This window comes from Zalophus californianus, chromosome 5 (genome assembly GCF_009762305.2).
Source record: "Zalophus californianus isolate mZalCal1 chromosome 5, mZalCal1.pri.v2, whole genome shotgun sequence".
In the NCBI taxonomy this organism is placed as follows: Eukaryota; Metazoa; Chordata; class Mammalia; order Carnivora; family Otariidae; genus Zalophus; species Zalophus californianus.
This window is the reverse complement of record NC_045599.1, coordinates 5,551,944-5,574,492: the sequence shown is the minus strand read 5'-3', so window position 1 is coordinate 5,574,492 and position 22,549 is coordinate 5,551,944. Positions and strand designations below refer to the sequence as shown.

Below are 22,549 nucleotides of genomic sequence, written 5' to 3'. Positions count from 1 at the left end.
GTGCCCTGGATGTGTACCCCAGAGAAGGGGACCCTCAGCCTCCCTGGGGGTTCTAGGGCAAAGCTGCAGGCCTCAGCATGGGGCACGCACAGGCCTGGGGCAGGTGGGTGCCAGCTGCCGTGCGCCTCCTCTGGTGCCCACACGCCAGCCTCGGGCCCGACCCCTAACTGGCCCACTGGGAGGGCAGTTCTTTCATCCCCTGCAGGTCCAAACCCAAGCCCACTGTCCTTCCTCTTCTGTTGTCTGAGGCCAGTTCTCTGCTTGCTGTGGCTTTATTCACTTTCCACACCTGGAAAATCTATTTCTCCTTCAACACCCAGCTCAGAAGTGCCCTCCGGGATTTCTTCCTAGCTTCCAACTACCGGAGGGGGGCCTCCCCTTTCCAGGGCACCCCCTTCCCAGCAGCCCTGGGGGTGTGCAGTAGAAGCTGGTGTGCATGGAGGGCTAACACTCACCCTGGGGAGGATGGAGCTGGTGGCAGGAGGGGGTGCGCTGGGTTCAGGCTAAGGAGGGACTTTGCAGTGGTCACAGCAGCCAGGCAAGGAGTTGCCTTCTGAAAGTGGTGGTGCTGTCCAGCAGGAGGGCCTCCATTTCCCTGTCTGTGCAATGGGACTAGGTGCTCAGTGAGGACCTTCTGCCTCTGACCTACAGTGGTGTGGTGCCTAGAAAGTTTTGGCCAGCAGGAGGCATGGAAGGGAGGGGAGGGCCAGGCCCTGGCTAGTGGCTGCCTTGTCCATAGGATGCCGTGAAATGAGATCTTGGTGTACAGAGCGTGCCGTCCTGGTACTGTTTCCTAGGGCAGGTCAGGGTCAGGGTGGTATAAAGGCAAGTACGGTGAGAGGCCCCTGGGATCCATGTCCCACAATTAGCTGCCAGGGCAGGACACTGAGCATCAGAGAACTGGGCTGGAGAGGGTGGGGGAGGGATCTGTGGGACCGGAGAGGGCTGCGGGCCGGGGCCAATAGTGGGCTGTGCCCCCCAGGAGGACAGGGACACGGGGGAGGGACAGGACACAGCCCTGGGCCTCCAGCCACGCAATCCTCTCTTCCTGTTGTCTCAGGATGGTCCTGGCAGGATGCATCTGCCAGAGTTCCAGGTCCAGGCCTCCCCCAAGGCCTGCTCCCACCCCCACCGGGATCTCACACACACGCACACACACGTGCGTGCGCACACACACAAGCGCACACGCCCATGGGCACGCACACACTGACCTGTCAAACACACATGCATACGCATCCGCACACAAAGCCACACACACCACTTACACACCAGCCCCACAAACATGCAGGTCCACGCCCACAAACACACACACACACACACACACACACAAGGACCCACACCTATCAACATGCACACACGCAGGCACAAGCTATCTGCTGGAAGGAGGACAGTGGGCTAGAAGCTGCAAGGGCGGCAGGAGGGTTTTCAAGCAAGCAAAGCAGGGTTATTTGTGTGTCTGTGGTCAAGCCCTGCGGGAAGAATGAAGGAACAAAGCCCGGGGACTGGAGGGGAGCTAGGGCAGCCAGAGGGGGCTATGAGGGTGGACAGAAGCCGATGGAGGTAAACGCCACGGGACCCGGGAGAGGTGAGCTCATGGACAAAATTTAGTGGGAAAGCCGGGTCCCTTGGTTCTGGGCATTTGGGGAGGGCCGCGCCACATGAGACGCCCCCCCTACAAGCAGCCGCAGTGCCTCTACAGTGCAGGAGGGAAGGGCCTTCCAACAGACATGTGAGGCTCACACACTCCAGGTCTCCCCCAGTGTAGGATGAGGCCTGCGGTCTCCCCCGTCAGCTTCATGCTGGTAGCTGAGCCTATGTGGGGCCAAAGATTGGGGTTCGGTTAGGTCAGGGTTCACTGGGGGCTGGGACCAGTCTGCTGCCAGGGACCAGGGCCAGGGGCACCTGAGGTAGAGATTCCTGATTGTCTTGGGGCCTTGCAGGTATGGCCCAGGGCCAAGAGCTGGGGCAGCCCCTGCCCTAGGGAGGAGTATGGTCTTATGGGCAGGGAAGGTCCATCAGGACCGGATTGACGTCACCATGTCACCATGTGAACTCACGACCCAGCGCCAAACTAACCCCATCTTCCACCCCAGGCCTGGTGAGTGGCTACTCCATGACCCCCCCAACCCTAAACATCACGGAGGAGACACACGTCATTGACTCCAGGGACAGCTTGTCCATCTCCTGCAGGTACTCAGTCCTCAGCCCGGGGGCACAGGGGCCTGGGTCCCCCCAGGCCAAGGGGACCGGAGAAAGCCAAGGCAGGAGATGGTAGAGGAGAATGCATGGGAGTCCCTACCAACCAGGAGGTGGTAGAGGTAGAGGGCAAAGGGGCCTCAAGGGTTAGGGGGGCTCCCTGGTCACCTGGGTGTGGGTGCCTGGAGGCACGGATCATCCCTGGCCCTGCAGACACCTTGCGCCCACCCCTACCCCTGGGTCACTCCACGCTGGCTCCAGGCCGGTCCATGCCCACCTCCCAGGTTACCCTGCATGGACCCCAGGTCCCCTACACCCACCCCCAGCCACCTTCCCCTGGCTCTAGGCCCACCCGCACAGTGCTCAGACCCATTATGGTCCCTGCAGCCCCGGGGATGATCAGCAGGCTTCTCTGCAGGCCAGCCTACCCCATGTAGGCCTAGGAGCTAGGCAAAGGCCCCGAGGGGCCTCAGGGAGCACCCTGACCCGGCTGGGTCCATGGCGTGTGCCCCCAAATTGGGCTGTTCTGACCTCTGGGTAAGACAAGCTACAGGCAAGGCTTGTGCCCCGGAGCTGCAGCTGGGGCCCCTCTTGTGCTCTCGTGTCCTCTGCCAGGGGGCAGCACCCCCTCGAGTGGTCCTGGCCAGGGGCTCAGGAGGCACCGGCCACAGGGGAGAAGGACGGCGAGGACACAGGGGTTGTGCAAGACTGCGAGGGCACGGACACCAGGCCCTACTGCAAGGTGCTGCTGGTGCACGAGGCCCGCGCCAACGACACGGGCAGCTACCGCTGTTACTACAAGTACATCAAAGCCCGCATAGAGGGCACCACGGCCGCCAGCACCTATGTGTTCGTGAGAGGTGAGGGGGCCAGGCCGCCCTGCCCCGCAGCTGCCCAGGAGGCACGGGCAGGGGCCTGGATCCTGGAGGGGCATCTGGCACCTGCACCCCCGAGCCCCAGCCTGCAGGCCCTGGGCGGCAGGGGGGGGGCGGGGGGGTTGCCCCACTGCCCCTCACCTGAGTCAAAGCCCCGCCTTCCCCTCCCACAACCTGCCGCCTCCCCTCAGACGTGGAGCAGCCATTCATCAACAAGCCAGACACGCTCCTGGTCAACAGGAAGGATTCTATGTGGGTGCCCTGCCTGGTGTCCATCCCGGGCCTCAACGTCACACTGCGATCGGTACGGCCCTCCTCCTCCCCGACCCCCACCCCGGGATCCAGCCCCCTCCCGTCACGTCCCAGGGAGAGGCAGCCACTGGTCTGGCCAGGAGAGAGGGCAGTGATAGCCACCATGTCCCCACAGCAAAACTCAGCCCTGCGGCCTGACGGGCAGGAGGTGGTGTGGGACGACCGCCGGGGCATGCGCGTGCCCACGCCCCTGCTGCGCGAGGCCCTGTACCTGCAGTGCGAGACCACCTGGGGTGGCCAGGACTTCCTATCCAACCCTTTCCTCGTGCACATCACAGGTACGCGCGCTGTCTGGCGCAGGAGGAGGATGGGGTATCCCCCAAATCCCAGGGACGGGGCCACAGGGGCCACAGTTGTGTGCCCTGTGCTGTGTGTGTGCCATCCTGTGAGGGGCGTGGGGGTCACTGTGCATGTGTCACCAGGCAACGAGCTCTATGACATCCAGCTGTTCCCCAAGAAGTCGCTGGAGCTGCTGGTCGGGGAGAAGCTGGTCCTGAACTGCACCGTGTGGGCCGAGTTCAACTCGGGTGTCACCTTCGACTGGGACTATCCAGGGAAGCAGGTGAAGCCGACAGCCCCAGCAGGGCCATACTGGAACCATCCCCCGGAGCCCCCGTCACTGCCTCCACCTGCCCTATACCCACACAGTCCCCAGGAGTCCCCATCACTGCCCACGCCCACCCGGCCTGGTGCACACTGGCCTCTGAATAGGTGTGGACCCAGTCCTGGCCCAGGAGCCCTTGTCTGATGACAGGGGCTGCCCCAAGGAAAAGTCTGGGTCTGGGTGCAAGGCTTCCAGAGCCATGGCTGGGCTGGGGTATGTGCCCTTGGTGCTCAGTTCCGCCAGAGCCCACCTGCTCTGACCCTGGGCTTCCCCTGGGTGTGGGTAGGCAGAGCGGGGTAAGTGGGTGCCAGAGCGGCGCTCCCAGCAGACTCACACAGAGCTCTCCAGCATCCTGACCATCCACAACGTCAGCCAGCACGACCTGGGCCCATATGTGTGCGAGGCCAACAACGGCATCCAGCGGTTCCGGGAGAGCACCGAGGTCATTGTGCATGGTATGGCCTGGGGCTGGGCCGGGTGTCAGTCATCAGGGCTGGGGAACAAGGGTCCGTGTGCAGAGTGGGCGGGGGTCAGAGGTTAGGGTGCACCTGAGCAGTGTGGAGTCTAGCCAGAGGGAAGAGAGGGCAATGAGTGGACCCCCGGAGGGCAGGATGAGCCCCAGTCTGCAGGCGTCTGGCCGCTGGGGGTGCTGGACCATGGCTGGGAGTCCCTGGGCAGCGGTGGGTCAGTGACTCCAGGCCCCGGCTTTACACGGATGCCTCCCATCTGGCAGAAAAGCCCTTCATCAGCGTCGAGTGGCTCAAGGGTCCTGTTCTGGAGGCCACGGCAGGAGACGAGCTGGTGAAGCTGCCTGTGAAGCTAGCGGCGTACCCCCCGCCAGAGTTCCAATGGTACCAGCCCTGGCCCCTGCCCCCGCTACCCCCCAGGCCCAGCCCGAGAACAGACCCCGGGGCAGGACCTCTCCTCTGAAGACACTCTAAGGAACCTGCACCTAATACAATATCTAAGCCAGAGGGAAAGTTATCTTGCTACAAAACTGCACAGGCTTGCAACTGCCCGCCTGCTGTCCGTGTGTGGGTGCGCTGGGCGCCATGCTGGGCGCCGTGCTGGGCGCCGTGCTGGGCGCCTTGCTGGGCTTTATCTAACCGATCCCTGCACCTACTCATTATCTCCGAGGGCCCCACCAGGCGGACAAGGTCCTAGAGCTCTGGCCTGCCCTGCAGCAATGGCTTTGGGTTTCTCAGGCCTCCCTCTGAACAGGTTGCCACCCCCACCCCAGGACCTCTTATCCAGAAATTCGGAGATGCCACAGGGGTTCCACAAACTGTTGTAGAGCCAGGCTCTGGGGCAGGCCTGAGCTGTGTGGCAGGAAGCAAGAGTTTCCAGAAGGCCCACAGGCTCCAGAGCCCCAGCTCTGGTCTGTGACCTGAGAGTAAGACCTTCCCTATGGGGTGTATCAAGGGTCACTGAGGGGGGTCCACCCTTGCTAGGTGCTCCCCGAAAGCTAAGAGCTCAGGTTGGCATAGCACCCCCACACACACCCTTGGGTCATCTGAGCCTTCCACGTGGCCCAACGCTGGGAGGTCACACTCTAGCCTGACCCCGTAATACAGACGAGGAAACAGAGGTGGGGGAGGAGACAGGGCGTTCCTACCTGAGCTCTGAGCCCCCTCGGAGGGCTCTGCATCATCCTTTCCCAGCTGGTCATCCTTTCCCAGCTGGCCGGAGGAGCCCTGCCCTTCACAGTCTGTGAGAGCTCCCTCCAGACAGGAAGACTTTTTCGGAAAGCCTGGGGCTGAGTGAGCGGAGGTCCCAGATATTCTCAGCTGGGCTCTCACTGTGCTGGCCGTAGGCTGGCAGCAGGCTTCTCCTGGAAGGACCTCAGGATGCCCTGGGCCTGGACCTGGTATAACCCTACCTCTGAGGCCACAGGTTTTGGGGTCCATTGAGGGCACCTGGTACAGGACCAGCATTTGGGAGGGCAGGGGGCAGCCTGGAGCCTCCCTCACACGTCAGCCTCCTGGAGACCCCCCGGGGCTCTGTCCCCTGCCCTCCAAGCCCAGCAGGACTCACGCTGTTCTGCGAGGGGAGCCCAGCTCTCCTGCATCCAGGGTCTGGCCCAGGCCTGATGCTCAGGCAGCTGGCTGCGTCTCACCATTCCCGCTGCATCTGGCTTTTCTCCACTTACTTGGCCAACATCTGCCTCCAAGAAGTGCTCACTGGGCCCACTGTCCACTGAGACACCGGCCCGGGGGCACTAGTAACCACCACAGCCCCATAGGGGATTCTTCTAGGCTGTCATGTGATGATTATAAATGAATGGATGGAGATCTAGCCGACAGATAGACAGGCTGGTCCTCCACTCCTAAAGCACCCTTTGTGTCCGGCCCAGTGCTCACACTAAATGCTGTAACTCAGTTAAACCTCATGACCCCTGCAAGAAAGTCCATTTTCCCAGTGTTTAGACTGGGAAAAGCCTGGGGGCTCGGGGCCATGAAGGGGTTTGTGTAGGATCACTGACGCTGCAGGTGGTGGGCTCAGGAGCTTGCACCAGAGCCTGGCAGACAACACAGCCTCGGGTCTACTCCGCCCTGTCCTACCGTGGAACCCCGGCTGAGTCAGGTCCCTCCCTTACACCCTTGGCTGAATACCAGGGGAAGGACCATTCCCAGGTAGAGCCCGGCTTGCAGAATAGCTGCCTGGCAGCACTCCAGCTCAGGCCTGGGCAGGTGCCACCTCTTGGGGTGGAAGGCATCCATTTATTTGCATGTGCATTTGTTTGCATATGAATATGCACTGAGGACTGCGTGTACTGCTCTCCCCTCTTACCGGGACGGGGGACAGTCTTTGCACCGCTCCATGGGGGTGACAGATGGCCAACAGACTCACGTGTGAAAAGCAGGGTTCTCATGGGCAGGCAGGTAGAAGCAGGGCAGAGGGCAGGAGCTGGTTCCTAGGGCGGTAGGGAAAGGTTGCTCTAATGAGTGGGTATTTGTATCTAGGAGAGAGGGAGCCATGCAGGTGTCTAGAGGACTGAGCATCCAAGCAAGGTGGGGACAGCAAGTGCCCAGGCGCCAGTTGGGAGTGTGAGGACAGCAAGAAGCTCCTGTATCTGAAAAGCTCCAGAAAGGGCAGAGCTGGGGTCAGAAAGTGAGGCAGGGCCCCCCATGGGTTAAGGGTCTGGGCTGTGCTTCTAGGGGACCGCACCTCCAATCCTTCCCAGCACACACCACTCTGAGAGGTGGGGCGTACCAGGCGCTGTAGTTTGTCCCGAGCCTGCAGGTGCCGTGAGACCAGGGCAGACCCCGCAGACCATCCCCATAGCTCTCCAGTCTGCAGTCAGCTGCCCCAGCCTGAACCCCCGCCTGGTCTGGTGCAGGAGGTGTCTCTTGCTCGAGCCGGGCCCATCAGGACACTGGCGCCAGTCTCTTCTGCCTCTACTGCCATTGTTGGGGCCTGGGTGTGGCAGGGGGAGGAGGGCCGGGATGGAGCAGGAGTGGGGTCCACGCAGTCCCCTGAACTCCCTTCCTGCCAGGTACAAGGACAGAAAGTCAGTGTCCGGGCGCCAGAGTCCGCACGCCCTGGTGCTCAAGGAGGTGACGGAGGCCAGTGCAGGCATCTACACCCTCGCCCTCTGGAACTCCGTGGCCGGCCTGCAGCGCAACATCAGCCTGGAGCTGGTGGTAAACGGTACAGGGGCAGGATGGGGGAGGGGACGCCAGGGGGCTGGGTGGGGGAAGGGCGGTGGGTGTGCTGACAGGGGCCTGCTGACCAGCTGTCTGCCTCTGCCCCTAGTGCCCCCCCACATCCACGAGAAGGAGGCCTCCTCCCCTAGCACGTACTCCCGCCACAGTCGCCAGGCCCTCACCTGCACTGCCTACGGGGTGCCCCCTCCTCTCAGCGTCCAGTGGCACTGGCGGCCGTGGACGCCCTGCAAGGCCTTCACCCAGCGCAGCCTGTGAGTGTGGCTCCAGCCTGTTCCTTCCCCGCTTCCCGGCCCCGTCCCCAACCTTGGCCGTGACCCCCACTCCCTGCCTGAGCCCCTCCCCAGAGCCTTGCTCTAAGCTCAAACCCCACCACAATTCAACGAGAGCCAATCCCTGACCTCACCTCGCCTGAGCAAGGCCCGGACCCGCCCTAGCATGAGTCAGGCTGGGCTGGACACTGGGGATGGTGCAGCCCCCACTAGCCCCCCTTGAAAGTAAAGCCCCCCAGGACCCATAACTGCATCATCCAAGAGGACCACGGAACCTGGGCTCCAAGTGGGTGGACCTGAGCTAGTTTTATGAGCCTTGTACTGGGTCCCGCGACACACCAACCATGCCCAGTTAGCTTTCCCTTAGCCCTGTTCACGATGACCTCTTATAGAGGAGGCAACGGAGGGTTGGAGGAGGGACCTGCCTCTCCCAAGGTCACGGATGTAAGCAGCAGAACCCGCCTGGGCCGTGCTTCCCTGTGCTGAGCTGGGCACCAACAGGACAGAGTATGCTCCGAGCAGGGACAGCTTGGACACGCAAGAGATGGGAGAGGGTGCCGAGGTGGCCAGCGGTCTGGAGGGCACTAGGGAGCCGTGAAGGGCGCTGAGTGGGGAGGAGTGGGGGGCCACATTTGCCATTCAGCTAGAGATCCTTGTGGGCAGGGTAGAGGGTCACAGGCTGGGCAAGGATGGATGCTGGGAACCCCAGGAGGAGACAGAGCGGCTGCACCCGGAGATGGGCCGTGACCCCAGCACGGTCAGAGGAGGAGGCTCTCTAGGGGTGGCCTGCTGCCTCCAAGGCTCATGAGAGATTCTTCTAGACCACCAGGCACTTCCAAATTTGCTTCCCTCTGATGCTCTACCGTTATGCTCTGGACCAACTGACAGAACCCTGTGGTCCTGCTCTGCTCTGCTGGAGGCAGAGAAGAGCCTCCCTTGGGACCCCAGACCCATGTCCCAACAAGAGACCAAAGGTGCTGGGGTCACACTCAGCCCAGGAAGGGGCTGCAGCTCTGGAAGGAGGAGAGAGAGGGCTTCCTGGAACAGGAGTGGTGACTCTGCTGCACCCCCCCAACCCCGGAAGATCTAGGTGGACTTTGCAGGAAGGGGCACATCTCGAGTAAGGGATGGTGGGCGCTGCAGGCCAGAGGGGGACCGTGGGGCCACAGGTGTGAGCTGCTTGGCGGGCAGCAGCCCCGCGCCTACCGGGGAAGGCTGTGTCCAGCAGCCCTCACAGGACAGGCTGTTCCCAGTAGCCGGCGGCAGCAGAGAGACCACATGCCACAGTGCCGGGACTGGAGAGAGGTGACCACGCAGGATGCCGTGAACCCCATCGAGAGCCTGGACACTTGGACCGAGTTCGTGGAAGGGAAGAATAAGGTACGCGCACCGGCTGGTGCCACTGATGGGGAAGGAGAAGGGAGGTGGGGAGGGGCCCTTTCCTGGCCTTCTCCACCTCTACCAGGCTTGCAGAGTCACTCTGCAGTGTCTCTGGGCCTCAGCTCCCCTTCCTGCATGTGGATGGTGGGCTGGCAGGTGGGGGGACCTCCAGCTGCTTCCCAGACGGGGAAGCTTAGATTGAAGGCAGCCTGGCCAGGCCCTGGGCCCCAGCAGCCCTCAGGCCCCACGGCTGGGAGGGTCAGGCCTGGGGCCAGCCAGGTCCCCACTGAAGACAACTGAGCTGCTGGCCCAGCCTGGGGGCAATGCCTAGAAGAGGCCAGGCGGGGGAGGGGACTGAACAAAGGCACCCACTTCCTACAGTCACTTCCTGTTTTCCTACACACCTCCAGAGCCTCTTCCTGTTCCAGGCCTGGCCAGGAAGTGCCCAGCTTGGAATGGGGTGGGGGGGTTGTTTGGATGGTAGGCAGGGCCTGCAGCGGCCCTCTCTCCTCCTCCTGCCTCCAAGTGTCCTGCTCCCCAGGCCAGAGTCCTTCGGGAGACCTGGGACCCATTCCCTTCCCAGGCCACCACCCAGGGCCCTAAGAGAGGGGCCATGAGCAGCCCTGGGGGGAAAGTGGCACATCACAAGGATCTCACACAGTGACCAGCCTTGCTCCACACCCCAAATCCTAGCCCTGGCTCACACTGCCCCATTGCTAGACTGGGCCTGTCCCCTGCCCCACGTGGCCACAACCCGAGCCCATCCACATCCAGAGGCCTCGCTAGCCCTGCCTCACGTTGCCCTCTGACTTTAGCCTCAACCGCAGCTGTTCCTAGCCATGTCCTTGATTTTCCCGGAGGAGCCACCTCTGCTGTGCCAAGGGCTTCACCTCCTGCGCCCCGCCGCACTGTTCCTGGTGCTGTCTCTGAGCCTTGGTCCTCTTCAGCGCGGGGCCTCAGTCATCCCCACCCCGCTGCTGGGCGCAGCGGCCTCCTTGCAGAAAGGGAGGACGGTCAGGGTGGGAGGAACTTGGGCAGGAAATGGAGCCCTGTTCTCGTGCTCTGCGTAGACGGTGAGCAAGCTGGTGATCCAGAATGCCAACGTGTCCGCCATGTACAAGTGCATGGTCTTCAACAAAGTGGGCCAGGACGAGCGGCTCATCTACTTCTACGTGACCAGTGAGTGACCTGGGTGGGTCGGGAACCAGGTGGGCACAGGAGGCCGGAGAGAAGGCCTGGGAGAGGCCAGTGAGGCCAGCTGGGGCCCAGTGAGTTTCTGAGGCTGTGGGGCACTGGGGCCCTGGGTTTGGGCGGGAGGGATAGATTTGGAGGACATCAGCATATGGACCGGGGTGCTGGTGCGCTGGGATGGAGGGGCATCCGCTGCCCCCAAACCTGGAGGTGCCTCCCCACTGGTGTCCCTCCACTCCTTGTGGCTCCGTCTCCCTCCCGCCCCCTTCCCAACACAGCAGCTGGCTCACAGGTACACTTTTCCTGGGGAGAAGACCCATAGCTTTCTCCGATGTTCAGATGCGTTAGTGACTCCAGGAAAGCTAAGAAGCCCATTAAAGGACAGTCACTGGGCCCAGGAGTGTGGATGAGGGCACCCCAAGGAGACATGGGGCCAGAGACAACACTCTGCGGGAGGGAGCCGGGAGAGGAGCCCAGGAGCCCCGCGAGGAGTGCGGCCAGCCGGACAAGAGGAAATCAGGAGCAAGGCATTGCCACAAGCTAATGAAACAATGAGATTATTTCCAGGAGAAGACAGTGGTGGAGGGTGGTCGGCAGCCATGAGGATGGGACGGGACCGCACCAAATGTGCTGATAAGGACTGCACTGATGGTCTGGGCTCCTGGGAGCAGTAGGGGCAGCAGCCGGGGTGGGGCTTGTCCAGGAGAGGGCTAGAAGAAGGTGAGGCAGGAGGAGTCAGTGGGGCTGACTTCAGGGAGCTGGTCCCACTGGTCAGTGTTGGGGAGAAGAGGGGTGAAGAGAGCTCCCTGGTGGGGTACCCAGCCCAGATACACGTGATGCATGCTCTTGGTTGAGAGCAGAGTGAGTCCAAAGGCAGTCGGGAAAGGGAGAGCGGGCACCACGGCAGGCAGGGAGGTGAGCCAACTCTGGGCGACGTGTCACGGAGCCTCCTCCTGCCTCCCCAGATATCCCTGATGGCTTCAGCATAAAATCCGAGCCATCGGAGGAGCCCCTAGAGGGCCAGGACGTGCGCCTGAGCTGCCGGGCAGACAACTACACCTACGAGCATCTGCGTTGGTACCGCCTCAACCTGTCCACGCTGCACGACGCGCACGGGAACCCGCTGCTGCTCGACTGCAAGAACGTGCACCTCTTCGCTACGCCTCTGGCCGCCCACCTGGAGGAGGCGGAGCCAGGGGCGCGCCACGCCACGCTCAGCCTGACCATCCCCAGCGTGGCGCCCGAGCACGAAGGCGACTATGTATGCGAGGTGCAGGACCGTCGCAGCCACGACAAGCACTGTCACAAGAAGTACCTGTCAGTGCAGGGTGAGGCGGGCGGGGCTGCAGGGGAGGGCTGGAGGCGCTGCCCAAGGAGACTTTCTCCCCTCCCAGAACGCGCCTGGGCTGCCACTCGGGGAGCCTGAACCTGCGGGAGGGTCCTCTCCCCCACCCCCGCTGTGGAGGTCCACAGCCCTCCCAACCGTGCGCTCAAACCCGATCCTTCCTAGAGCTTGGCGCCATCCATCCCCCCTCTCTGCTCCCAGCCCTGGAGGACCCCTTCCCCGCACGCCCTCCTGCTTTCTGCAACTCCACCTAGCTCCCTCTCCACCGCCACCCCTAGCCCTGGAAGCCCCGCGGCTCACGCAGAACTTGACCGACCTCCTGGTGAACGTGAGCGACTCCCTGGAGATGAGGTGCCCGGTGGCCGGGGCACACGTGCCCAGCATCTTGTGGTACAAAGATGAGAGGCTGCTGGAGGAAGAGTCTGGTAGGGTGGTGGACGCGGGCCAAGGGCGGGGCTGCAGAGGCACACCAGGTTGAGGCCCCAAACCCCTCTGAACTCAAAGCAACCCAACGTCCCCTGCAGGAATCGACCTGGCGGACTCGAACCAGAAGCTGAGCATACAGCGCGTGCGTGAGGAGGACGCGGGCCGCTACCTGTGCAGCGTGTGCAACGCCAAGGGCTGTGTCAACTCCTCCGCCAGTGTGGCGGTGGAAGGTCCGGCCTGCCCCCTGCACCCTTCCACCCACCTGCCCCCCCACACCCGCACTTGGCGCCTTCTCAGAGCCACCTCCCTCAAGTCGTGCCCACCAGAAGGGGAGCTGCTCGCAGGGTGCACCCTCCTCCCCCTAACGCACACACACACGCGCACACACAAGACTAGCCCCTTTCTGTCCACTCAGGCTCCGAGGATAAAGGCAGCATGGAGATCGTGATCCTTGTCGGCACCGGGGTCATCGCTGTCTTCTTCTGGATCCTCCTCCTCTTCATCTTCTGTAACATGAGGAGGGTGAGCACTTCTCCCAGAACTGAGCCTCTCAACCGCTCCTTGTGGGGTCTCTGTACGCCCCGCAAAGCCTGTAAGATAAGGAATAAGGTCCTCAACCGCCCTGGCTCACCTGGCAGCCTCACCTCCTGGGAAGCCTCGCTGAGCCCTCCATGCTGGGCTCTTGCACAACCAGAGATTGTCAGTCCGTCTCTCCCCTCCTTGCTTGAGAGCCCCAAAGGAGATCCCATCTGTCCTGGGGAAAAGTTCACCCAAGACCGTGGTACGGCCAAATCAATTAGTTGTCCCCACCCCCACCCCAGCCAGCCCACGCAGACATCAAGACGGGCTACCTGTCCATCATCATGGACCCTGGGGAGGTGCCTCTGGAGGAGCAGTGTGAATACCTGTCCTATGACGCCAGCCAGTGGGAGTTCCCCCGGGAGCGGCTGCACCTCGGTGAGGCGGTCCCCCAGCCCGCCCCACCCTACCCTGCCGGCCAGCATAGACCGCTTCCCTCTGAAGTGCTGAAATCCCTCCATTCTCAGGCCAGAAAGTCACGCCTGGCCCCCACCTGGCCTGACCTGCCCATCTGGGCGTGCATCCCAAGAACTGGAGCCAGGGTTCCAGTTCTCAGGCTCCCCGGGGTCACTTCCCGCGGCTCTGAGCAGGGCGGGGCCCATCACACCTGCTGGGAGAGGATGCAGGCCTTCCTGTCCGCCTCTCCTCGCCCCCCCCCCCCCCCACTCTCTCTCTCCTGCTCTCCGTGCTCTTCCTGTTTGGCCGAGAGGCTCCCGAGTTTCCTCCCCCTCCTGGGCCTTCCTTCCTGGCCCTCCAGGCGGGTCGCCCCTGCTGCCCGTCCCTCTTCACCCTCGCCCTTGTACAGCTCACCTGGACCCGGCTCCCTACCCCCCACAGGGAGAGTCCTCGGCCATGGGGCCTTCGGGAAGGTGGTGGAAGCCTCGGCTTTTGGAATCCATAAGGGCAGCAGCTGCGACACTGTGGCTGTGAAAATGCTGAAAGGTGTGCGGTCAGCTCGTGGAGGCGGGGGCGGTGGGACTGGCGGGGGCAGCGACTCTGGGTGGGCTGGGGGGGCTGTGGTTCGGAGGGGAAACTGACGGTCAGAGCCAGAGTCTCCCCCAGGGTTCTTCATGGAGGCCCTGGGCTCGGATCTGAGGAATTCTTCCCAGTGCCACCTGAAACTCCAGCCTCCAAGGGGCGAGCAGGACGAGCTGGGGACCCTACGCCCCCACGGGCAGGAGCTCTGGCTGCGCCTTAGCTAAGCCAGTGGCCGGGAAGCGGGACGCGCAGGGGTTGGGAGCGGCGGGCTCAGCACCCCCATGCGAAGCCCTCATGTCCCCTCCAGAGGGCGCCACAGCTAGCGAGCACCGCGCCTTGATGTCGGAGCTCAAGATCCTAATCCACATCGGTAACCACCTCAACGTAGTCAACCTGCTGGGGGCGTGCACCAAGCCCAATGGTACGGAGCTCGCGGCCCCCTGGCTCCCTGGTGGGAGGGGCCTGTTGGGCTTGTATGGGCGGGGCCGGGCCGGGGCGGCGCAGGAGGGCGGAGGGGGGGCGTTGCTGAGGGGCTTGCGTTCCGGCCTGCCCTCCGTCACCAAGCGCCTGGCTCCTGCCCTGCCCTAGGTCCCCTCATGGTGATCGTGGAGTTCTGCAAGTATGGCAATCTCTCCAACTTCTTGCGTGCCAAGCGGGAGGCCTTCAGCCCCTATGCGGTAAGTGGGAGCCCGGCCAGTGGCCGGAGCTCTGCCGGGAGCCCTCAGGACGCCAAGGTGGGCTAGGGGGAGGGGAGCGGGGGGAGTGGAATGGCTCTGCTGTGGGTGGCGGAGCCCCCCTAAGACCCACTCTGTGCCTTCGCAGGAGAAGTCCCCTGAGCAGCGAAGGCGCTTTCGCGCCATGGTGGAAGGGGCCAAAGTTGACCGCAGGAGGCCGGGAAGCAGCGAGAGGGTTCTCCTCTCCCGCCTCCTGATGGGCAAGGGCGGAGTAGGGCGGGCCCCTCCGGTCCAAGAAGGTAAGAGCCTGGCTTCCCCTTGCCCGAAGAGGTCTGGCTGGCAGGAGGAAGCCTCATGATCAGGGGACTGTGGGAGAAGCTGGCCTTGGGCCCTTCCTGGAGGGGCTTACCTAGGAGAGTGTGTAATGGGCTTTTCCTTTGGGAGGGAGGACACCACAGGGACAGTTTCCACAGAGACGGTTGACATTTGATTGGGCATCACTGGCCATCTAGGCCTTTGCCTTCCAGACACGGGTGGGAGTAGCAGGTGCAAAGGTCCGGGGACGCAACAAGATTCCCGGCTCTGGGAGTGGTTAGTGGGTGTTGCAGAGAGAGTGGGTGCTGAGGGGCAGGGGAGGGGGCCCACACGCTTGTTAGCTAGCGCCAGGGGCCTCAAGGGCCCGACCAGGAGGGTGCGGCCAGGGGCGATGAACACATGGTCCCTTTGGGGAAGGGTAGAAGATGAGAGCCATGGAAGAGCCCCCCCCCCCCCCCCCCCCGCTCTCCGCTGACCCTGTCTTGCTCCTTTGTGCAGCCCAGGACCTGTGGCTGAGCCCGCTGACGATGGAGGACCTTGTCTGCTACAGCTTCCAGGTGGCCCGAGGGATGGAGTTTCTGGCCTCCCGCAAGGTGACTGCCCCAGCAGGCCCTCAGAGGGGAGGAGGGTGCAGACCACCAGCATACAGGCCCTATCCTAGCTCGCCTCACAGCAATGCCGTGGTCAGCACACGTTACTCCCACTTTGCAAAGGAGAAAACTGAGACCAGAGTGTGGAAGTGATTTCCTGAGATCTCTAGGTAGTCAGTGACAAGAGAGGTGAATGTGGAATCTGTCCCACCCCACAGCCTCCTCTGTCCCCATAGTTCCATGAGCCCTCTCCATGGAGAGTCCTGCGGAAGCATAGAAATCGCTCCATGAAAGAGCGAGGCTCAGGCACGGGTGGGCCCCGGGGACCTGTGCTGACCACCCCCTCACCCCTCCCCATCCTCCTAGTGCATCCACAGAGACCTGGCCGCTCGGAACATCTTGCTGTCAGAAAGCGATGTGGTGAAGATCTGTGACTTCGGCCTGGCCCGCGACATCTACAAAGACCCTGACTACGTGCGCAAGGGCAGTGTGAGTGCAGGCCACGGAGGGAGGGCAGGATGGGGGCATGGACCTCCCATCCAAGAGCCATCTCCATGGAAGGTCACAGAGCCCGCACCTACAGGGACCTTAGTGGCCCCACCAGGAAGTAGAGACAGGAGCCGATGGGCAGGGACACTGGTGCTTCAGCTGGAGCTTGTGTGGCCCCCTGCCTTTGTCCATGAGGTGGACGCTGACTGACCCCGCATGCCTGCCCTGCATGGGCTCGGCATCAGAGGTGGACCCTGCATGGTGCAGTCACAGAAGGGCATGTGGGTGCTGGGAGCAGTGTGCGTCTCATCGGTGGTGCTCAGAGGTGGCCAGGCAGGCACTTGAATGAACACTCAAAGCTAATTGGGGGTTTGTGCCCCGGAGGAGGAAGGAAGAGGCTTGGAGTGGGGGACAATGGGCAGGATGGGTCTAGGATGTGGTGGGCCACCCTGTCAGCCTAGCCACCGTGAGGAAGGCCTTTGCCCTTCACTCTAACTCACGGCTGAGTGGAGGCGGGTGGGTGGATGGGAGGGTCAGGTGCACCTTCCAGAAGCTCCCTCTGCAGGCTGTGAGGAAGGAGGGGGTGTGCTGGGGTGGAGGCCGCGGCCAGTCAAGAGGGGCCAGATGCCCTCAGGGCTCCCAGGTAGAGGCCCCGGGAGGTAGAGAGACAGACGATGGGGAAGGCACATCACAAGCCCCAGGACGAGCAGTCAGAAGTGATGCACGGCTTCCAGTGTGGGGACCAAGTGAGCAGCGGAGGTGGGGACGGTGAGGGGGTGCAGGGTCCCAATTCCTCCAGAGGCTAGGTCTGGGGGAAGAGGGGTTCCAAGTGCCCCCCAAGAGTACACAGGGGAAGAAAGGGGCCCAGACAGACCCAGGAGAGCAGCAGGGCAGAAGCCTTCAAGGAAGACACCAGGCACCTACGGGGTGGGGGCCAACTGTGAGAATTTTGTGAACGCACAAGGGGTGGATATGGCCCAAGGCCTTTCCTGGGGTGTGGCTCCAGAGTTCCGGGCAGGCTGGGGGTGAGAGAGGGGCTGCCCACGTGTTTGGCCTTCTTCCTCTCTTCCCTCCCTCCATGGAGACGTGCTTCCTTCTGCCTCCCACAGGCCCGGCTGCCCCTGAAGTGGATGGCCCCTGAGAGCATCTTTGACAAGGTCTACACCACACAGAGTGACGTATGGTCCTTTGGGGTGCTGCTCTGGGAGATCTTCTCCCTGGGTAAGTGCAGGGCAGGCTGTGGGGGAGGGGAGAGGCAGGATCCTAGGCTGCAGGTCATGGCACCTGCTCTTTTGAAGCAGGGGGCCGACTGGCCCAGAGCTGTTGCACCTGCAGCAAGCGGTCGTTCTTCAGCAAGTGGTCCAAGAGCCCTCCACCTCTCCCCTTTGCCTCCACCATGGGCCCCCCTGGCGCCACCTCTGCAGGGTGGTGTGCTCTGGCCTCTGACAGGTGACAGGGCACGGCCTGTGTTTCCCGGGCAGTCCCCGGGATCAGCATAGGTCCCAAGAGGAGAGGCCTCATGGGTCCCCCAGATCTTCACCTCCCTGGATGAGCCCCCTCCTCAACCTGTCACTGGGGAGACCGCTCCTGCCTTCAAGGGCTGGGGAGTGTCCCGGAGGAGACTGGATGCTCAGGCACAGGTATACCTACTTATGAGAGCTCCACGTGGGCCCCTGGGCCCCGCCGGGACCAGGATGAAGCCCTCACGCTAGGCCAGAGTTGGGCAGTAAGCCAAGGGAGAAGCAAAAGCTCCAAAGAGCCACCAGGATGAATGCTATCGCTACAAACACAAGGGCCTGGAGAGCGCAGGGAGGGGCAGGGCTGTGTGCGAGCTGGAGGGGAGGGCACAGCAGATGAAGGGGCTCGCTGGGGAAGACGGCAGGCCAGGGTGAGGGGGCAGCCCAGGCTCCTGGTCCCCACGTGTTGGCGGTTGGCCAGGCATGGGCAGGGGGAGTCGGGAGGTGCAGCAAGGCGGGGAGGGGAGGTCAGTGCAGGCCCTGCGAGCCGGCCAGGGGGAGGACCCCGGACTCTGAGTCCCAGGGGAGCAACTCAGGTCTTAGAACAAGGGAGAGAGCAGCGTGACTTGTCTTACGAGGATCGCCCTACTGCTGTGCGGCTTGCCCTCGGGGGCCCAGGGGGACCGAGAGGCTCTTTGGGGCTGTTTCTCCTGTGGCCAGGTGCTGCAGGGCTAGGACGAGTTAGGTCCCGGGTGGGTTGGCAGGCAAAGCCACGGGATGTAGGAAGGGGTTCGATTGGCCAGGGAGGGTGTCTCTGAAGAGGGGTGATTGTGACAGGCCTGACTTGATTGGCTCAGTGTGGCTCCCTGACCCTGGTGATCCCCCATGTTTTCATCCATAATCCTCTTTTAACCAAATGAAGAACAATCATTGGGAGACAGAAGTGCCTTGGCCGCCCCGGCCCCTGGCCCCCGGCCCCAACCCTGGCCTGAAAGCAGCAGGACCAGCCCCCTGCCATAGGGGGCCAGGAGAGAGGCAGTTTGGGGGGCTGGGCTGAGCTGCAGGTGCCTGCTCCCCACTCACCCCTACCTCATCCTGTTCTGCCATCAGGGGCCTCCCCCTACCCGGGGGTGCAGATCAACGAGGAGTTCTGCCAGAGGCTGAAAGAGGGCACACGGATGCGAGCCCCAGAGCTGGCCACCCCCGCCATGTGAGTTTCCCGGCTGGCTCTGCTGGTGGTGGGGGGTCGGAGGGGGAGGGAGGTAGCCCTGGGTGGGGGGTCTTGTACGCAGGCAGGGGGCAGGAATAGGGAGGGGCTGCAGACACGGGGTTTGGGTAGAGACCTGCAGATGAAGTCTCTTACTCCACCCCTGACCCCCTCACTGGTCCATTGACAGCTCTCCTCCCCCCACCCCCAGGCAGAAGAGTCTGGGTGGGCCAGGGCGGCGGGGGGCGTGAGGGACCGGGGTTAGGCAGGGGAGCTGGGGTTGGCCGGTGCGGGGTGCAGGCATGCTCAGACCACAGGCCAGCAGCCAGCTTTACCCACAGACGCAGTGTCATGCTGAGCTGCTGGTCAGGAGACCCCAAAGAGAGGCCTGCGTTCCCAGAGCTGGTGGAGATCCTGGGGGACCTGCTGCAGGGCGGGGGCCGACAGGTAAGTGTGCCTCTGTCCTCCCGGTTGGGCTGCAGCAATCTCTGGCCCCCAGCCCCAGGGCCCTCAAGCAGCTGACCAGGGCCCGTCTTTGGCCATGAGGAGCCCTAGGCTAGTCTTCAGGGGGTCTGCAAGGAGACCCTGTCTCCGGCCAAAGGATGGTGTGTCCCTCCCTCCACCTTCCTCTTTGCGCTTCTGCTTCCTATAGCTCTGCCCCCCACACCCACCCCTGACTTCCGTCTCCCTCCCCCGGAGGCTCCCCAGGGCGGGGGTGGGCGCGGTGTGCAGGGAGCTCAGCCAGCTCACTGCTGCCCTGGTGCTCTGGGATCTGGAGGAGTGAGCGGGGGCTGCCTGCAGCACTTGGAAGTCCAAGTCTGTTCCCCAAAGAGGGGACCCTGGATTGGGATTGCCCCTGCCGCACCCCCCTCCTTGTAAGTGGGGCACCTGTTGGGAGAATTTGCCGGGCAGGCTCATTTAATCCCCAGAGCACCTTGGAGAGCAGAACTTCCCCAGTCAGGAGCCCCGGCTGTCCTGAGCGCGGGCTGGGGGCCACGGGGGCACGGTGGTCTCTCACCCCCGTGGCCTCTGCCATTCCTGCCAGGAGGAGGAGGACTGCATGGCCCCCTGTGGCTCTCACAGCTTGGAGGAGGGCAGCTTCTTGCAAGCGTCCACCACGGCCCTGCACGTGGCCGAGGCCGACACCGAGGACAGCCCACCGAGCCTGCACCGGCACAGCCTGGCCGCCAGGTCAGCGGATCCCCCCAGGGCAGGGAGAAAGCAGGTTGGACGCGGTCTATTTTATTCCCGCCAGTCATCAAGGACCAGCAGACTACAGGGACTTGAGAGACCTTTGTACACCAACTGAAAGAGCACAGTGGTTTTTTAAATGACAGTACTGGGTCTGGGGCTCCCTAGAGGGCCCGGGGAGCCTTGGGGCCCCTCCAAGACCATGTAGCCTGTGACTTCACTTTCCTCCACGCCCCCTCAGACCTTCCCTCTGCCCTGCAGCCTCCTCTGCTTCGGGCACTCCTGGACCCCGAAAGCCCCTCCCCCCAATTTGAAATTTCGGGTCCCGGGAGCAGGACGGGCCAGCCACTCGCCCGTGTTCAGGATTTAGAACATAGCCTAATTTCCCAGAGTTCTGGACCCGAGGTCTCTTGCCAACAGCTATTTACACTCCAGGAAGACTGTTCACATTCCCAATGGGGTTGCCGAGAGAAGGGCTCCAAGACCCGCCACCCCATGTGCCCCAGTGGAAGACATGGGCAGGGGGGACAGGGTGCCCACTAGGCTCCTTCCACCAGCCACCCCAGCGCACACGCAAACATGCACACACAGATGCACACACGGCCCTGTGCACACAGCCCAGGTGGTGGCTTGCACAGAGGGACCCCTTCTGGGGTGAAGGCCCCCCCATCTCACCAGCCCCATGCCACACCCAGGCTGGGTGTGCTCCACTCACCTCCCATGCCCTTCCCAGGAGGTGCTCTCCTCTTGCACAGGAGAGGAGACATCGCGGGACAGGGGGGCCAAGCGGTGGATGGCGGCAGCCCCCCCCACCCCGGGAGGAACTCAGACCAGCACTCAGACCCAGGCCCCATACTCACAGCCCAGGCCTGGGGTCCTTCTGAGAGGAGAGGGGGCAGAAGGAGAGGTGGAGAGAGCTTTCTTCAGCACTCTGTTTTCTCCCCACAGATACTACAACTGCGTGTCCTTTCCGGGGTGCCTGGCCAGAGGGACTCAGACCCAGGGCTCTTCCAGGATGAAGACGTTCGAAGAATTTCCCATGACCCTGACGACCTACAAGGCCTCTGTGGTAAGTGGGGCAGCTGGGCCTATGCCCCCCAGATCAGGCTTTCTCCGCTGGGAGGAGGTATCAGGACCTCCCCAGGCCTGCAGGGGAAACCAGCTCAGGAAGGGGAGCTGCATTGAAATGTCAAGTCCAGATTGCACGTCGGGCATGTTGGGGTCTGTGTGTCCCTGTGATGCCACCATCTCTCAGCGTCTTTCCCCCGTGCCCTCCTCACACACACCGGTCTCCCCTTCACACAGCAGAGAAACCCAGTGGAAAGACAGCTTCTCCTTCCAGATGATTATCTTTGGATTAGCCTGAGTCAAGGCTTCCCTTTGGTGGCCACCAAGCCATGTGGCCAAAGAAGGGGACGGTGTCCCTCAAGGAAGAGGCCGGGGTACAGGGTACATGACACAGCAGTGTTCTCAGATCTACTCAAGCAGAGTAGACCTCTCAGGGCAACTGGGAGGCTGGAGCCCGTGGGTCCATTTTGCAAAAGCACAGACTCATCCTCAGCCTGGAGCAAGTACACAGAGCTGGGAACCTTCCCGCCCCGGCCTCCCTGCAGACGGGCCTGCTCAGTGAGTGCTGGCCCTGGCTCCTGTCGCCCAGGGCAGATGGAGATGTTGGGGGGCCCCCAGCTGTGACAAGAGTCCTATTTCCCTCCATGTCATGCAAAACGAAAACCACGCCAAGTCACATACCATCGAAGGGCGACAGAGCCCCGCTAAATGTGGGAAGGGTCTGCGTGAGGACCGTTTTGTTACCCCATGAGCTGCCAGATTCTTTCGAGAGGCTCCCTGTTTCTCCCTGTGTTCCTGCTCTGCCTGCACCCTGAGCCTCAGTTTCTCCCTCCCTGGCAGGGTGTGTGACCCTCACCTGCATGCTTCAGCGAGGAACGGATACGTGCTTTCTGCTCAGTTTCCACAGGGCGGGTGTCAGGTCTGCAGAGGAGGTCCGTGCCACGCTGTCCTGGCTGGGGGGTGCAGGGGGGGCTACCTGCAGACGGGCTTGTTCTCTCCGCACAGGATAACCAGACGGACAGTGGGATGGTGCTGGCCTCCGAGGAGTTTGAGCAGCTGGAGAGCAGGTACAGACAAGAAAGGGGGCTCAGGTAGGGCTTCTAGAGCCTCTTTCCCTGCAAGGGGCCGGGACGGGGAAGCTGGGCCTGTGTGTGCCCATCACTGACTCACCTGAAACCTCTCGTAGCTCCCTACTCCTTTTTTGGGTGTTCAGAGCAAGCTGCTCTGGGACCGGCCTTTGGCCACCTGGGAAGCCGCCTCCCCCATCAGCATCCTGGCCCAGCACATCTGATGCTGGTCCCCACACTTCCCTTCCATGTTACAGGTGCTCAGAGGCCACCTCTTTGTGAACCGGGTATGATCTAGCATGCCCACTGTGCCTATGCACCCCTCCCACAGCCAGGGGGCGCCACCACCATCCCCAGCCCGCATTTTAGCTCCCATTTAAGCTCCGAGGCCTCAGGAGCCAGACAGATCATGTGACTTGGAGCTGGCTGGTGTCCTTTTTTGATACGAATGCAGTCACAGAGAAATCCTCACATGCCTGTACAGAGGGTGACCTCCCTTTGTCCAAGAAGATAGCCGCCACTCCCCCAAAAAACCCTGAATGTTTAATCTTTTAAGGGTATAGGTGAAATAGTTAAACGTCTACCTACTTACTCTAGAAGTCAACTTGCACACAGCTGTTTAAATGACAGAACCTATAGGGCGCCTGGCTGGCTCAGTCAGTAAAGCA

General features: G+C 62.6%; 1 protein-coding gene across 4 annotated transcripts in view; it reads left to right on the top strand.

The window, feature by feature from the left end:
* FLT4 (fms related receptor tyrosine kinase 4) overlaps positions 1–22,549 on the top strand; it is a 40,186-nt gene that overhangs the window by 12,841 nt on the left and 4,796 nt on the right. For 3 of the 4 annotated variants that reach the window (XM_027606899.2, XM_027606901.2, XM_027606900.2), the window contains 28 exons: positions 2,094–2,190; positions 2,812–3,056; positions 3,263–3,375; positions 3,499–3,661; positions 3,806–3,945; positions 4,274–4,442; positions 4,721–4,838; positions 7,484–7,638; positions 7,744–7,906; positions 9,178–9,304; positions 10,375–10,483; positions 11,461–11,823; positions 12,119–12,265; positions 12,365–12,496; positions 12,682–12,788; positions 13,088–13,223; positions 13,683–13,787; positions 14,131–14,244; positions 14,412–14,500; positions 14,646–14,796; positions 15,311–15,405; positions 15,769–15,891; positions 17,001–17,112; positions 18,459–18,558; positions 18,897–19,002; positions 19,601–19,746; positions 20,695–20,815; positions 21,820–21,905. In XM_027606899.2, the coding sequence (XP_027462700.1) occupies positions 2,094–2,190; positions 2,812–3,056; positions 3,263–3,375; positions 3,499–3,661; positions 3,806–3,945; positions 4,274–4,442; positions 4,721–4,838; positions 7,484–7,638; positions 7,744–7,906; positions 9,178–9,304; positions 10,375–10,483; positions 11,461–11,823; positions 12,119–12,265; positions 12,365–12,496; positions 12,682–12,788; positions 13,088–13,223; positions 13,683–13,787; positions 14,131–14,244; positions 14,412–14,500; positions 14,646–14,796; positions 15,311–15,405; positions 15,769–15,891; positions 17,001–17,112; positions 18,459–18,558; positions 18,897–19,002; positions 19,601–19,746; positions 20,695–20,815; positions 21,820–21,905 (3,832 nt within the window). The remainder of the gene's footprint in view (positions 1–2,093; positions 2,191–2,811; positions 3,057–3,262; positions 3,376–3,498; positions 3,662–3,805; positions 3,946–4,273; positions 4,443–4,720; positions 4,839–7,483; positions 7,639–7,743; positions 7,907–9,177; positions 9,305–10,374; positions 10,484–11,460; positions 11,824–12,118; positions 12,266–12,364; positions 12,497–12,681; positions 12,789–13,087; positions 13,224–13,682; positions 13,788–14,130; positions 14,245–14,411; positions 14,501–14,645; positions 14,797–15,310; positions 15,406–15,768; positions 15,892–17,000; positions 17,113–18,458; positions 18,559–18,896; positions 19,003–19,600; positions 19,747–20,694; positions 20,816–21,819; positions 21,906–22,549) is intronic. The other variant, XM_027606902.2, reaches the window with a different exon arrangement.